Source organism: Gymnoscopelus microlampas (assembly GCF_963454915.1).
Source record: "Gymnoscopelus microlampas genome assembly, chromosome: 23".
Classification (NCBI taxonomy): domain Eukaryota; kingdom Metazoa; phylum Chordata; class Actinopteri; order Myctophiformes; family Myctophidae; genus Gymnoscopelus; species Gymnoscopelus microlampas.
Genome location: NC_139960.1, coordinates 18,521,454 through 18,537,093, shown reverse-complemented (window position 1 = coordinate 18,537,093; position 15,640 = coordinate 18,521,454). Strand labels below are relative to the sequence as shown.

The 15,640-nt window shown below is 42.0% G+C and overlaps 1 protein-coding gene across 1 annotated transcript in view; it reads left to right on the top strand.

The window, feature by feature from the left end:
- The window catches only part of slc2a13a (solute carrier family 2 member 13a), a gene marked incomplete at its 5' end in the record, with an annotated part of 72,546 nt that overhangs the window by 20,138 nt on the left and 36,768 nt on the right, over positions 1 to 15,640 (top strand). Inside the window, one exon of the mRNA XM_084050354.1 lies at positions 4,189 to 4,297. Within this exon, the coding sequence (XP_083906480.1) occupies positions 4,189 to 4,297 (109 nt within the window). The remainder of the gene's footprint in view (positions 1 to 4,188; positions 4,298 to 15,640) is intronic.

The window sequence follows — 15,640 nt, the reverse complement described above, 5'->3', positions numbered from 1 at the left end:
GAATTTATTGTCATAGTGAGCACACACACACACACACACACACACACACACACACACACACACACACACACACACACACACACACACACACACACACACACACACACACACACACACACACACACACACATATAATAAAGTATTACAGTAATACACAAGAGAGACAGTAACAGAGACCAAAAAAAAGAAGACAGAAATGTTAATTGCACAGACCACAGGCTGAGTTGATAAACCATCTGAGCTTATTGAGTGCCAGTATGGCAGAGGGGTTTAAATGAAACACAGTTTGAGAGCATTGTGTCCGATAATGAGCTGGCAGAGAGCAGCAGACTGACTGAGAACTACCATCTCCTCCACACGTTCTCCTGCAGTTTATATTAACAGTGTATTAATAATTGAATGAGATTGTCTGTCCCGATTCCTTCTCTATAAGAGCTCAACCTACCACACAAGGTTTGGTTTTTCTAGTTAAAGAACGTTATACTGAATTCCTGCTGAATGAATGTCTGTTTCTTTATTTAGTATTTAGCTCATGCACTATTTGTGCAGACGTAATACAGTATATGTCCCAACATTTTGGAGATTTCATGCCTGACAGCTAGTTGCTTATGGCAATGTAATGATTAGGATATTGATGTGCTGTGTCGTGTCCATATGTTAGCCTGGGACCAGACAAATCTGCCAGTGCAAAATAAAAATTGCTCTGAGCGATTTGGGTCTGGCACCGCTCCGTTGTGAATCCATTTCCTGCTCCCGAAGTCTGGGGTGACCAATCAGGGCCCAGTATTCAAATATGGGAAACTGTAGTTGGTTGTAGGTCTAACCAATTGCGTCCAGACCCTTGGGAAAAAAACGTCCTCATAGAAGGACCAGACTCATATCCACGCAGTGATATAGTCTGGCTACGCAAGGCTATCCATATGTAGCCTTAGATATATTGTTTTAATAATGCCTCCCCTGGAGGACTGAGTGAGGACTGAGTCTGGACAGACATAGATACAAAATGTCAACTGGTTGGCGCATGCATACAACCTTGATGTGATATTTCTTTAATGATCTCCAATTATGATCAAATGACTTCCTTTCTTGTCTGAACACGTGCAAATTTGAACACAAATGGTAAAACAATTCAAGTTTGCAGATGAAGTCATTCAGTATTCCAAAATATGTCCATTGTCTCAGGTACAGTAATTGCAACACTGTCTGAACTACAGCCGAGATGGTGGATCTATGGCTGTCTGATTCAAATAACTTTATTGACATCGTCAACCGTTAGGTTCGTGCACGCACTAACGTACGTTAGGTGCACGCACGCACGCACGCACGCACGCACGCACGCACGCACGTACACACGTCTGGTTGTGTGCGTACGTGTGCTGGTCTGTATGTGTACTGTGTGTGTGTGTGTGTGTGTGTGTGTGTGTGTTTGTATGTGTGTGTGTGTGTGTGTGTGTGTGTGTGTGTGTGCCAGTGCTGTGTGGAAGTAAATTTAGCTCTTCATTAGGAAGACCATTAGTTCTATGCTATCTGGAGGGTCCAGAGCAGACTATGAATCTGGATTTACCCGGCAGCTAATCAGATCAGAGTCTACTTCGGTCTCGGGGGGGGACCGGCCAATCACACGCTACCAGGTTAGCACCATGGCAATAGGCTCAAGATGAAAATGAATCAGTTCCTCTTCGCTGTCTGAGGATGTTCTGTAACTCAGCCTCATGTTCCTCTTCATGGTCTAGCAGCGGTCAGTGGTGGAGAGTAACTAAGTATATTTACTTAAGTACTGTACTTAAGTACAATTTTGAGGTATTTATACTTTACTTGAGTATTTCCAATTTCCAATACTTTTACTTCTACTCCACTATATCTCAGAGGCAAATATTGTACTTTTACTCCACTACAATTATTTGTAAACTTTAGCTACTAGTTACTTTTCAGATATAAATGATGACATTATGAAACATACATTAACCACTTTAGCCCTATTTTTTACCTAGGCTATTTGAAAATAGCAGATCTACAAGCTCACAACGCGTTGTGAGCTTGTAGATCGGCTATTTTCAAACATTTTAGTACTTTTGATACCAATACCTTCGTACTTTTACTCAAGTAAATTTTGAATTCCGGACTTTTACTTTTAACAGAGGACTTCTACAATGCAGTATTGATACTTTTACATAAACATGTGCGTACATTTTCCACCACTGAGCAGCGGTTCCCAAACATTTGCAGCTGAGATCCGAAAGATAGATTTGGTGTCTCCCTGGGACCCAAACATAGCAACTATGTATTAACCACTTATGCACTATTTAAAGCTGCACTATAACTTTCCTCTTCTACCCCGGATTTGAAACCGGTTTCCACGCAAGTGCTGACATTTTTATTGAGCTAATGAATCGAGACATGACTTTTGACACGATCTACATGTCGCAATAGAAGATAAGTTATATTGTATTAACATACACATTTACATTTTATTCATTAAAAAAAAAGTAGTGAAAATAGCAGATCTACATATTTTCACGATTTCTTAAGTGTACTTTTTTTTCCCAGAAATTCTTTTCAGATAAACTTTGATTTGATTAGATTAGATGCAACACAAAAGGTATATTTACTCACTTCACGACCCATAAAAATGTGTCGGTGACCCAAAAGTGGGTTCCGACCCATTGTTTTAGTCAGAGGATATTAAAAAAATCTGGGAATAAATTCCTTACCAAGAAATGTCTTCACCAATGTGTTTAAAGGTGTCTAGTAACACATCTCATAAAGATTGAAATTCAATTTCCCTAGGAGAATTTTTTTAATTTTTTTGAATGTTGTGCACAGTGGACAGCAAATCTCTGACGGGAAGTAGGGATGGGACAATATGGAAATTACATGTCACGATTATTGTGGCAAAAAACAATATTGTGATTGACGATATTATCGCCATAATCCAAATATGCTGAAAACTTAAAATGCCACTTTGGTTAACCACTTGAACCCCAAGCATCCGCATTCTGGGGGGAACGTTTGCCAAAAGTAGCCGATCTACAAGCTCACAACGCGTTGCATTACAACACGTTGTGAGCTTGAAGTTCTGCTATTTTTTGGCGAATCGATTTGTGTAGAGTGAATCGAGAGCGTACCAAATGCGCTCTTTACAGGTCCGTTTTATCAAGTATAGAGGCTTTAAGTGGTACTGAATTTGCAGCTCAACAAAATCTAATTCATCCTGGTGTATGACGGAGGACAATATCACAATAAATTACGCTACGAGCTTGTAGATCTGCTATTTTTGAATAGCGTGAACATTTTTGCAAATCTTTGAATACATATATTTTTGAAGCGAACATTTGTAATTAAAATCTTTGCTTCTTGGGGTCCCTGGAACAACATATTTTGAGATGGGGACCGCGGCCAAATACATACTTTTTCCTGGTGTATGACGGAGGACAATATCACAATAAATTACGCTACGAGCTTGTAGATCTGCTATTTTTGAATAGCGTGAACATTTTTGCAAATCTTTGAATACATATGTTTTTGAAGCGAACATTTGTAATTAAAATCTTTGCTTCTTGGGGTCCCTGGAACAACATATTTTGAGATGGGGAAATACATATTTTTTGGGGTCCTTGACACGAAAAGGTTTGAGAACCACTGATGTAGCAGCAACATAGGTTTTTTCAAAAAACTGTTAGGATTTAGAAGACATTTGGTAGAATCGGCCTCAGGTCTTAATGGGTTCACAATACTTACACTGTCTGATAAGTGTAATGTCAAACTGTGTCTCTCTGGGTGCATTTGGAAATTGCACACCGGAGCGCACTCGCCTATTAGTTTGTATTGGCCAGTGTGCTTCCGTGCTGTATTTCCGAACGCACCCAATGCACCGCGTCTGCTATAAGCAGGCCTTTAACTGATGGCACGTTTCTACAGTGTGTGCCAGTATTTGTCTTGTATTGATTTATATGCTGAGGTTGAAATTCGTGTGTGTGTGTGTGTGTGTGTGTGTGTGTGTGTGTGTGTGTGTGTGTGTGTGTGTGTGTGTGTGTGTGTGTGTGTGTGTGTGTGTGTGTGTGTGTGTGTGTGTGTGTGTGTGTGTGTGTGTGTGTGTGTGTGTGTGTGTGTGTGTGTGTGTGTTTGTCTCTGTGTGCGTGCGTGCGCTTGCATGCATGCACCTGTGTGTGTGTGTGTGTGTGTCTGCAGACAGCCCAGTCATATGGAGGATGCTGACCTACCCGCCAACTCGGCGAGCTCTACTGGTGGGCTGTGGTCTCCAGATGTTTCAGCAGCTGTCGGGCATCAACACTGTCATGTGAGTACACAACGGTCCATAGTCCATACCTCAGTCAACCCCTAAAACCAGTGGTGGAATTGTATTTGAGTAACATTTTGAGGTTCTTGTACTTTATTCGAGTATGTCCCTTTTTCAATGCTTGCTACTTCTACTCCACTACATCTCACCGGCAAATATTGTTCTTTTTACTCCGCTACAATTATTCGAAAAGTTTAGTTATTTTCTAGATTTAGATTATTATTGAAAAGCATAAATTAACCAATAAATTAACCGTGCGTGCGTGCGTGCGTGTGTGTTTGTCATCAATATTTGACCGACAATGTGTACGGTTGATTAAAGCTACAGTCCGTACATCTCGAGTGATTATAATCACAAATGTAACACCCAAGATTTGAACCCGGTTCTCCTGCGTGGGAGGCCAAATATCTACCGTTCAATCAGGAGAGAGCTTCAGGCAGTACTACTAGTCAACCAGTAAGGTGTCCTACCCGACACCAGGGTCTCAATGTCTCAATGGGAGAGTAGAGAGACCACCTCCAACCACTGCAGATGTGCTAGTCATATTGTAACACACTGGTTAAAGTCCTACTTCATTCATTAAGATAAGCCCTGTGTAGCTTTAATGATATCTTACCGGCAACCAAGTATCCCTCTTCCCTTTTAAGGAGAACAACATATACTGGACAACATATACTGGCACAGACTGATAATAAGATGGCTAAATAAAATAGATTAAAACCCTAAAATAGATTAAAACCCTGTCTGCCTCTATCACCGCCAGCGCTACAAATACGTCTATTTTCCAGACACTAGACGCCGAAAAACAAATCAAGATAATGAGAAGGATCCCATGTGATGGGATGTCAGTAAGTCCCATGAATACACAGCTGTAGAAATGATTCATTGCTCTCACTAGATACCATCCATGCCGGGTAGAAACCTTGTATGTCCAAAACTGATACTTTTCAGGAAATCAATCAATGGATCCAATGTAGTGACCATTTTGTTTACCAGTGTTGTTTTTGACAGCACATTTTTAATTTAGTTTTAGTCATAGCTTATGAATAAAATTCCATTTAGTTTTAGTCATATTTTAGTCATCTGAAATGTTTTAGTTTTTGTCTAGTTTTAGTTGACTAAATATCATAAGATTATAGTCGACTAAATCTACAGTTGATTTAGTCGACTGATTTTAGTTAATGCCTGCTATTTTCAGAGCGCAACACCCGAGCGCAACCAAACATAAAATGACATTTTAGTCTGTTTTTTTTATGTTGACGAAGTTGTCAGTATATTTAGTCTTAGTTTTTTGTCAAAATAGCTTAGTTTTTATTTAGTTGAGAGACAGCGAGATCCAATACCGACCTCGACGTTGCCATGCCATCGTCGAAACGCTACTGACGGCGTCGGTAACGTCGCGACGCAACCGACCGAACAACCGACGGTCAGTAGCGTCGCGACGCAACCGACCGAACAACCGACGGTCAGTAGCGTCGCGACGCAACCGACCGAACAACCGACGGACCGACCGACCGACCGAACAACCGACCGAGCCGCGGAGTCCTTCACGCACTAGGCAACGTCAATTTCCATCCGATCCATCGACCTTATCTGCGCTCTTCTGGCGCAGCCCCCCCCCCCCACCTGTCCCCCCCACCTGCGTGACCCCCCCCCCCCGGGACCCCCCCCCCCGGGACCCCCCCCCGGGACGCCCCCCCGCCCAAGGGGTGGATAGTAATAATTGTATATTTTGCGCATTTGATCCAGAGTAGTTGAGATTTGATTCGGCCATATCTTTCTGAATGTAACTTGTATTTTTATAATTGTATTTTTTATATGATCTGTAAAGTTTATATTTTCATTTGCTACCAGGCATGAATTCATTATAATTTATTATATATATTTTTCCTTATTTTCTTTCTTTATTTACACGTGCGTAATAAACGAAGCATTTTGAGATTTCATCCGCCCAGATCTTTATGAATTTTACTTGAATTATTATAATTTTAATGTTTATATGATCCGTACATTTTATATTTTCATGTGGTATCAGGCATGAATTTATTTTATTATTTTATTTCATGTATTTACATGCGCGCAATTACACGCATCTAACTATTGGACTCAGCTCTGGGGACACGGTGCGGCTGCAGAGTTTACCTTGCAACATATATGATAGAGCAACTTAAGTGCCTGCAGAACTTAATAATATAAGCACACTTATTCTCCAGGCAGACAGACAGAAACAGTCTGTCTGTCTGTCTGTCTGTCTGTCTGTCTGTCTGTCTGTCTGTCTGTCTGTCGGTATATTATGTTACGAGCGACCAGAGTCGCTGTCCTGGCGGAGACCGCGGAGTCCTTCATGCCACCAGGCAACGTCAATTTCCATCCGATCCATCGACCATATCTGCGCTCTTCTGGCCCCCCCCCCCCCCCCCCCCACCCACCGGGACCCCCCCCCGGACCCCCCCTCGGCCCAGGGTTTCACTCCTAATAATGTTGTATTTTGCGCATTATTGACACAGAGGTTGAGATCTGTCATTCATTTCCACGCGCGTATACGCACGTATCTATCTATCTATCTGTCTATCTATCTATATATCTATCTATCTGTCAATTAAACTATCATCTGTCACAAGGGTTTTCAGCCCAAGGACCCCCTGAGAGAGAGATGAAGCCGGGACCCCCTCTATATAAGCTCACAACGTCTTGCGCTTTGAGACGAGCTTCTAGATCTGCTTGTGGATCTGTATAGTATAGAGTATATTATGGTGGAGAAATTGAGGCTATTCAAGGATTATTATTATTATTATTATTATTATTATTATTATATATTATATATTATTATTATTTGGTCCATGAGTCGAATCGACAGCAGCTATATTTATTTTATTTTAATGTCAATAAAATGTATTCTCTAAATATTATAGGCTACTAATATTTCCTGAATGAATTAACTTGGTAAATAGGGTCGGGATGACATGTTGCTATAGTCATTAATTACCCCAACCAACATCAAAGTTACCGTGCATTATCATTAAATCAAATAAAAGTTTATTATTACATCTGTCTTGCCTGTATGTCCTTTCACGAAAGCAATTGGCACTACTTTATTTAGTGTCCAAGCATTTGGAGAGATTCAGTTTTAACCTATAACTCATCTCTGAAGTGTCTATGTTACTTCTGTGTATTAATTATGAGTTGATTAATACTCAATAAAATGATACATGTTGAAATGTAACTTTCGGATCAGTGCGCATCATGCGCTGTAATTTCTCCTTCACTTTGCTGCCCAAAAATAGCTGATCTACAAGCTCACAACGCATCAGCGGGACGTTTTGAGGAAATCCGATATTTTTGGAGAAGCTCTTCTGTCTATTTAAATGTTCTGTATGAGTCATAATAGTAGCCTGGTTATTAATCTACAATCACCATTAACGCCGTTGATGAAATGACTGAGCGCGTGTCTGAGCGCATGTCAGGGTGTGTGTAGATAGATAGTTAGATAGATAGATAGATAGATAGTTAGATAGATAGATAGATAGATAGATAGATAGATAGATAGATAGATAGATATTTAGATAGATTTAAAGATAGACAGACAGACACACAGACACGCCTTTTTTTAGGGTAAGTTTATTTCATTTTTCATTTCTGAAACAGCTCCATTGGCAGCGCAAAGGTGGAGCTTGGGGGTCCCTAATAAAACCACCAAAAAGGTTAGACTACAATGGGCTATATATATGTAAAGTCGACGTTGTGTATTATTATGTTACGTGCGTAATTACGCGCGTCGCAAAAATCTGATTGATATCGTTAGATAAAGTTCATAATTAAATATAATATATTCATGACTGATACCAAATGAAAATATAAACTTGAAAGATCATAGAAACATTAAAATTATAAGAATTAAAGTACAATTGGCAGAGATATGGCCTAATCAAATCTCAACCGCTCTCTGTCTCCTGCACAAATTATGCTGACTCTCGACGGCGTCGGTTAAGTTGGTTGTGCGTCGCAACGGTACCGACGCCGTCAGTAGCGTCGCGCCGTTACTGACGGCGTCGGTCAGTAGCGACGCCGTCAGTAACGGCGCGACGCTACTGACGGCGTCGGTCAGTAGCGACGCCGTCAGTAGCGGCGCGACGCTAATGACGGCGTCGGTAGCGTTGCGACGCACAACCAACGCAACCGACGCCGTCGAGAGCCAACCGACGAAACCGACGCCGTTGGTTGACTCCGTCGGTGGCCATCCACGGAGTCGATCCTTCATGGCACCGCAACGTCAATTTATCGACCATATCTGCGCTCTTCTGGCGCAGCCCCCCCCCCCACCTGCGTGCCCCCCCCCCACCTGCGTGCCCCCACCCCCCCCCCCGATCAACAAGCTCTGCAGCGCGATACAGAGTCTGCTGCCTTGGATCTGCTCTTTGATGCTCTTGGATGCCGCACATGATTTTTCAAAGTAACTACGCACGTAACATAATCATACACAACGTGTACTGTACATCCCACTGTAGGCTAGCCCCCACAAGCTATCCCCGTGCCACCCCGAGCCCCCCCCCCCCCCCCACCCGGAGCCCCTCCACCAAGCCCAGGGGGTCACTCATAACTATTGTAGGTCAGCATAATTTGTGCACGAGACAGACAGCGGTTGAGATTTGATTAGGCCATATCTCTGCCAATTGTACTTGAATTCTTATAATTTTAATGTTTCTATGATCTTTGAAGTTTATATTTTCATTTGGTATCAGTCATGAATATATTATATTTAATTATGAACTTTATCTAACGATATCAATCAGATTTTTGCGACGCGCGTAATTACGCACGTAAATAATAATACACAACGTCGACTTTACATATATATAGCCCATTGTAGTCTAACCTTTTTGGTGGTTTTATTAGGGACCCCCAAGCTCCACCTTTGCGCTGCCAATGGAGCTGTTTCAGAAATGAAAAATGAAATAAACTTACCCTAAAAAAAGGCGTGTCTGTGTGTCTGTCTGTCTATCTTTAAACTATCTAAACATCTATCTATCTATCTATCTATCTATCTATCTATCTATCTATCTATCTATCTATCTATCTATCTATCTATCTATCTATCTATCTATCTATCTATCTATCTAACTATCTATCTCCAGCGGTACAGCTGCCACCCCCCCAACGCGGTCCCAACGCGGTGATTGTTCAACAAATAGCAGATCTACAAGCTTCGTTATTGTGAGCTTGTAGATCTGCTATTTTCAAATAGCGTATAACATAGGTCGGAAGTGGTTAGTGTATGGTCATAATATAATAATTTATATATGCGAAGTGTAGGATTATTATAATTATTATTCTTATATATTATAATTAAGAAAGCGCATCGGTTAGTGTGATTGAGTGCCTCCCACGGCCTGGGTCTGTCTGTCTGTCTGTCTGTCTGTCTGTCTGTCTGTCTGTCTGTTCGTCTGTCTGTCTATCTATCTATTTATCAACAGTTTAGCTGTTAATTCTTGCGCGATTTTCAAACGGCTATCATCTGTCACAAGGGTTTTCAGCCCAAGGACCCCCTAGCTGAGAGAAAGATTAAGCAGGGACCCCCTCTATATTGTATATTTTTGTGGGTTTAGGGGCGGGGCTGTAGGCAAGCGGTACATTGCTGGAGATAGACACACACACACACACACACACACACACACACACACACACACACACACACACACACACACACACACACACACACACACACAAACACACACCCTGACATGCGCTCAGACACGCGCTCAGTCATTTCATCAACGGCGTTAATGGTGATTGTAGATTAATAACCAGGCTACTATTATGACTCATACAGAACATTTAAATAGACAGAAGAGCTTCTCCAAAAATATCGGATTTCCTCAAAACGTCCCGCTGATGCGTTGTGAGCTTGTAGATCAGCTATTTTTGGGCAGCAAAGTGAAGGAGAAATTACAGCGCATGATGCGCACTGATCCGAAAGTTACATTTCAACATGTATCATTTTATTGAGTATTAATCAACTCATAATTAATACACAGAAGTAACATAGACACTTCAGAGATGAGTTATAGGTTAAAACTGAATCTCTCCAAATGCTTGGACACTAAATAAAGTAGTGCCAATTGCTTTCGTGAAAGGACATACAGGCAAGACAGATGTAATAATAAACTTTTATTTGATTTAATGATAATGCACGGTAACTTTGATGTTGGTTGGGGTAATTAATGACTATAGCAACATGTCATCCCGACCCTATTTACCAAGTTAATTCATTCAGGAAATATTAGTAGCCTATAATATTTAGAGAATACATTTTATTGACATTAAAATAAAATAAATATAGCTGCTGTCGATTCGACTCATGGACCAAATAATAATAATATATAATATATAATAATAATAATAATAATAATAATAATAATAATAATAATCCTTGAATAGCCTCAATTTCTCCACCATAATATACTCTATACTATACAGATCCACAAGCAGATCTAGAAGCTCGTCTCAAAGCGCAAGACGTTGTGAGCTTATATAGAGGGGGTCCCGGCTTCATCTCTCTCTCAGGGGGTCCTTGGGCTGAAAACCCTTGTGACAGATGATAGTTTAATTGACAGATAGATAGATAGATAGATATATAGATAGATAGACAGATAGATAGATAGATACGTGCGTATACGCGCGTGGAAATGAATGACAGATCTCAACCTCTGTGTCAATAATGCGCAAAATACAACATTATTAGGAGTGAAACCCTGGGCCGAGGGGGGGTCCGGGGGGGGGTCCCGGTGGGTGGGGGGGGGGGGGGGGGCCAGAAGAGCGCAGATATGGTCGATGGATCGGATGGAAATTGACGTTGCCTGGTGGCATGAAGGACTCCGCGGTCTCCGCCAGGACAGCGACTCTGGTCGCTCGTAACATAATATACCGACAGACAGACAGACAGACAGACAGACAGACAGACAGACAGACAGACAGACAGACAGACAGACAGACAGACTGTTTCTGTCTGTCTGCCTGGAGAATAAGTGTGCTTATATTATTAAGTTCTGCAGGCACTTAAGTTGCTCTATCATATATGTTGCAAGGTAAACTCTGCAGCCGCACCGTGTCCCCAGAGCTGAGTCCAATAGTTAGATGCGTGTAATTGCGCGCATGTAAATACATGAAATAAAATAATAAAATAAATTCATGCCTGATACCACATGAAAATATAAAATGTACGGATCATATAAACATTAAAATTATAATAATTCAAGTAAAATTCATAAAGATCTGGGCGGATGAAATCTCAAAATGCTTCGTTTATTACGCACGTGTAAATAAAGAAAGAAAATAAGGAAAAATATATATAATAAATTATAATGAATTCATGCCTGGTAGCAAATGAAAATATAAACTTTACAGATCATATAAAAAATACAATTATAAAAATACAAGTTACATTCAGAAAGATATGGCCGAATCAAATCTCAACTACTCTGGATAAAATGCGCAAAATATACAATTATTACTATCCACCCCTTGGGCGGGGGGGCGTCCCGGGGGGGGGTCCCGGGGGGGGGGGTCCCGGGGGGGGGGGGGGGTCACGCAGGTGGGGGGGACAGGTGGGGGGGGGGGGGGCTGCGCCAGAAGAGCGCAGATAAGGTCGATGGATCGGATGGAAATTGACGTTGCCTGGTGCGTGAAGGACTCCGCGGCTCGGTCGGTTGTTCGGTCGGTCCGTCGGTTGTTCGGTCGGTCCGTCGGTTGTTCGGTCGGTTGCGTCGCGACGCTACTGACCGTCGGTTGTTCGGTCGGTTGCGTCGCGACGCTACTGACCGTCGGTTGTTCGGTCGGTTGCGTCGCGACGTTACCGACGCCGTCAGTAGCGTTTCGACGATGGCATGGCAACGTCGAGGTCGGTATCGGATCTCGCTCCTCCTGTGGTTTAGTCACAAGCTCATGTTAATACTTTTCATTGGTTAAATATTCATAAAACCCACAGACAGACTTAACCACATTCAACCTGCATGTCATTATGTGAACATTTTTCGCAACGAAACGAAAATAGCAGACATACAATTCATAACGTGTTGATCGTGACGCTTTGTGAGCTTGTATATCTGCTATTTTCGCTACCTTTATACTCAAGTATAAAAAAACAAGAAGAGATACAGGGTTTCTGCCCCGACACAGTGATGATATGAAATGCAAATGATGATATGAGTCAGAACTTTAGCTTTTACATGACTCCCCATTCAGAGAGATGGGGTTAGTCAGAAACACGTGGGCGTCACCAAAAGTGAAAAAAATAGCAGACCTACAAGCTCACAGCGTGCCGCGCCCGTGGCACGCTGTGAGCTTGAAGGTCTGTCATTTTTGTTGTGCGACGCCGTCGTCGAGCGATGAATATGAATCTCGCTGTAGCTTTTATAATGCTGGAACACGCAGGGATCCAATACCCTCTGATTGCATTACAGCTACCCCTCGTCCCAATCTGTACGTGATGAAGGAGGAGACATCCCTCCCTTCCTTTCATCTTTTTCCCTCCATCGTCCGAGGAATGACATTGTGTCACATCTACTCTCTCCTCTCTCTCCTCCCCTCTCATAGTCCAACTCTATTCCGGGCTTTGTAAACAATCTGTGGATATGTGCTGTTGCATAGCAACCATCAGAGGTGAGAGAAAGATGAGAAGTGTGTGTGTGTGTGTGTGTGTGTGTGAGAGAAAGAGAGAGAGAGAGCATTTATTAATGTGTGAAATGTAATAATGTGAGGTGTATTGCATGCACATGGCACATGCAATATGTGTGCGCTTCCATGTTAGTTGCCTTTAGGCACTGTGTGCGCGTGCGTGTGTGTGTGTGTGTGTGCGTGTGCGTGCGCTGAACCCCAGTTGCTGTCCTGCATAGATGACACACTAAATCAGTCACATGTCTCTCCCCTCTCTGTCTGTCTGTCTGTCCATCTGTCTTTCCAACTTACCGTCAACCTGTCTTATCTTGGTGTGTTTGTCGCTCTCACCTGTCCAACAGACTGCGTCTCTGTCTTTAGTCCTGTCTCTCTCTCTCTGTCCAGCTCTCTGTCTGTGGGTCTGCCTGTGTTCCTGTCTCTCTCTCTCTGTCCAGCTCTCTGTCTGTGGGTCTGCCTGTGTTCCTGTCTCTCTTTCTCTGTCCAGCTCTCTGCCTGTGGTGTCTCTGTCTCTCTGTCCAGCTCTCTGTCTGTGGGTCTGCCTGTGTTCCTGTCTTGCTATTGATCTGCCTTGATTGCAAGAGGAAATGTTTATCACCACCATGTCATGTAAACCTGCAAACATCACCTCCAGGCCAGCACTGCACAGATTGATGTCATGCATGTCATTTGCAATGTTCAAAGGTCACATCCACCTTTATTCAATATTAACATTATGTGCAGTGTGAAGGGTACGTTGCCACTTTTTTGTTTTCTTCTCTTTTTTTCCTGATATTTTTGGGGCCTTTTATGCCTTATATTGACTCGAAACAGGGAGAGAGAGATGGGGAGAGACATGCAGTAAAGATTGTCAGGAACAGGACTCGAACCCGCAATGCACTGTCAGGCTACATAGGAGCCTAGGTGCCCGGATTGCTAGGCCAGCGATCCAGGCCATGTTGTCACTTTTAAAGCATTATAACCCTCAATTACTGCATTCAATTGTTGGCCTAACATAAATTATATACCACCCAAGTCCCATAGGGTTTACTTTATAGTCATGGTTGGTAGTAAATTGACAAAATTGATTTGAGTCATGGGACCATTGGTAAAGATCCATGAAATAATATTGAAATGTTGTGTTGCATGAGTGGCTGGTTTATTTGCACACTCACAGTTAGCTTTACAACATACACATTCACAAGTCCATTGCTGCTCTTATGTCATCATCAATCACTTGTCAACAGTGAGCGCAGGTGCAGCATTGTCAACCAAGTAGCTTAACCCAAACAAAATGTCTTCTAAATCCTAACCGTTTTTTGAAAAAAACGTATGTTACTATGTCAGTGGTTTTCAAACTTTTTAATGTCAAGGACCCCAAACTGTATATGTATTTGGCCGCAGACCCCCCATCTCAAAATGTTTTGTTCCAGGGACCCCCAGAAGCAAAGATTTGAGTTACACATGTTGGCTTTGAAAATATATATATTCAAAGCTTTGCTTCGAGTGCCGCGCTATAGGCTTGTATATCTGCTATTTTTGAAAAATCTAGAAAGCCAAAGTGTAAAATAATACTTTTTAGCTCAAATCAAAAAATGACACAGATGCGTCCCAGGTCTTAATGGGCTAATATGAATCAGTGGATAGAAACACTAAAGTGGACCTAAAAACATAAAGACAGAAAAGAACTGAACAAGCAATATCTAAACTGCCCAAATTAGATGCATATCATCGCTGTCAGGGGGGGGGGCTCATATTATGTCCAAAACTGTTAGCCTTATTAACAATAATAATAATAACGACAAAACAAGACAAGTGTCATCACCTGTAAAATACAGCTACTTCTGCATTGATACAGTACATTGATTTACAATTTACTGCAGCATATTCTAAGGTGACATTACTGTTCAAGCTTCAGGAGTCAATATTGAGCTGGAATAATGACAATAGTGGCGTTCTGCAACTGTCTGTCTGTCTGAGCTACTGTAGTTTGCTATCGATGTCTTGTCTCTGTGATGTGTATTGTCGCTGTTAGGCAAAAGCCTTTTATCTCCATATTTCATCTTTTTTCCTTTCATAATTTATTACCCTATGGTAGCTTTGGCCCTCCAGTACCCATCCATGATGCATGATACATCAGGTAATAGGTAGGTTGTGGAAGACAGGAGTCATCGGGCCATCTTCCCCCTCGATTTCAGGAGCTCTTTTCCTGGAGCTTTTGAAATGTGAGTACGTTTCCACACGTTCCTCTGCACTTATACACCCCCAGATCTTGGCAGACTGAGAAAGGTTTCTGCCGGAGATGTCATTGATGAGTTTCCAGCCTCTTCAAACCCCCTTGATCTTTTAGATCAGACCCTGTTGTTCCAGTGTTGCTTATACTTGGTATAGCTCCTCTGTCTTCCTCTTATACTCCTCCCTCAGACCCTCTTCAACAGTGGTGGAAAGTAACTAGGTACATTTACTTAAGTAGCCTACTGTCTTTAAGTAGAATTTTGAGGTATTTGTACTTTACTGGAGTATTTCCAATTTTCAATTTTCAATTTAGCAAAAGAGAAGAACGCTGGAGCCACGCTGAGACATGACTCTGAGGAAGGTCGAAAGACCGAAACGTCAGTCTACTTGTTACCTGCACCGTATTAAATAAAAGGCCTAAACTGTCCGTGCTGCTCCAGTGTTCTTCTCTTTTTCTATTAG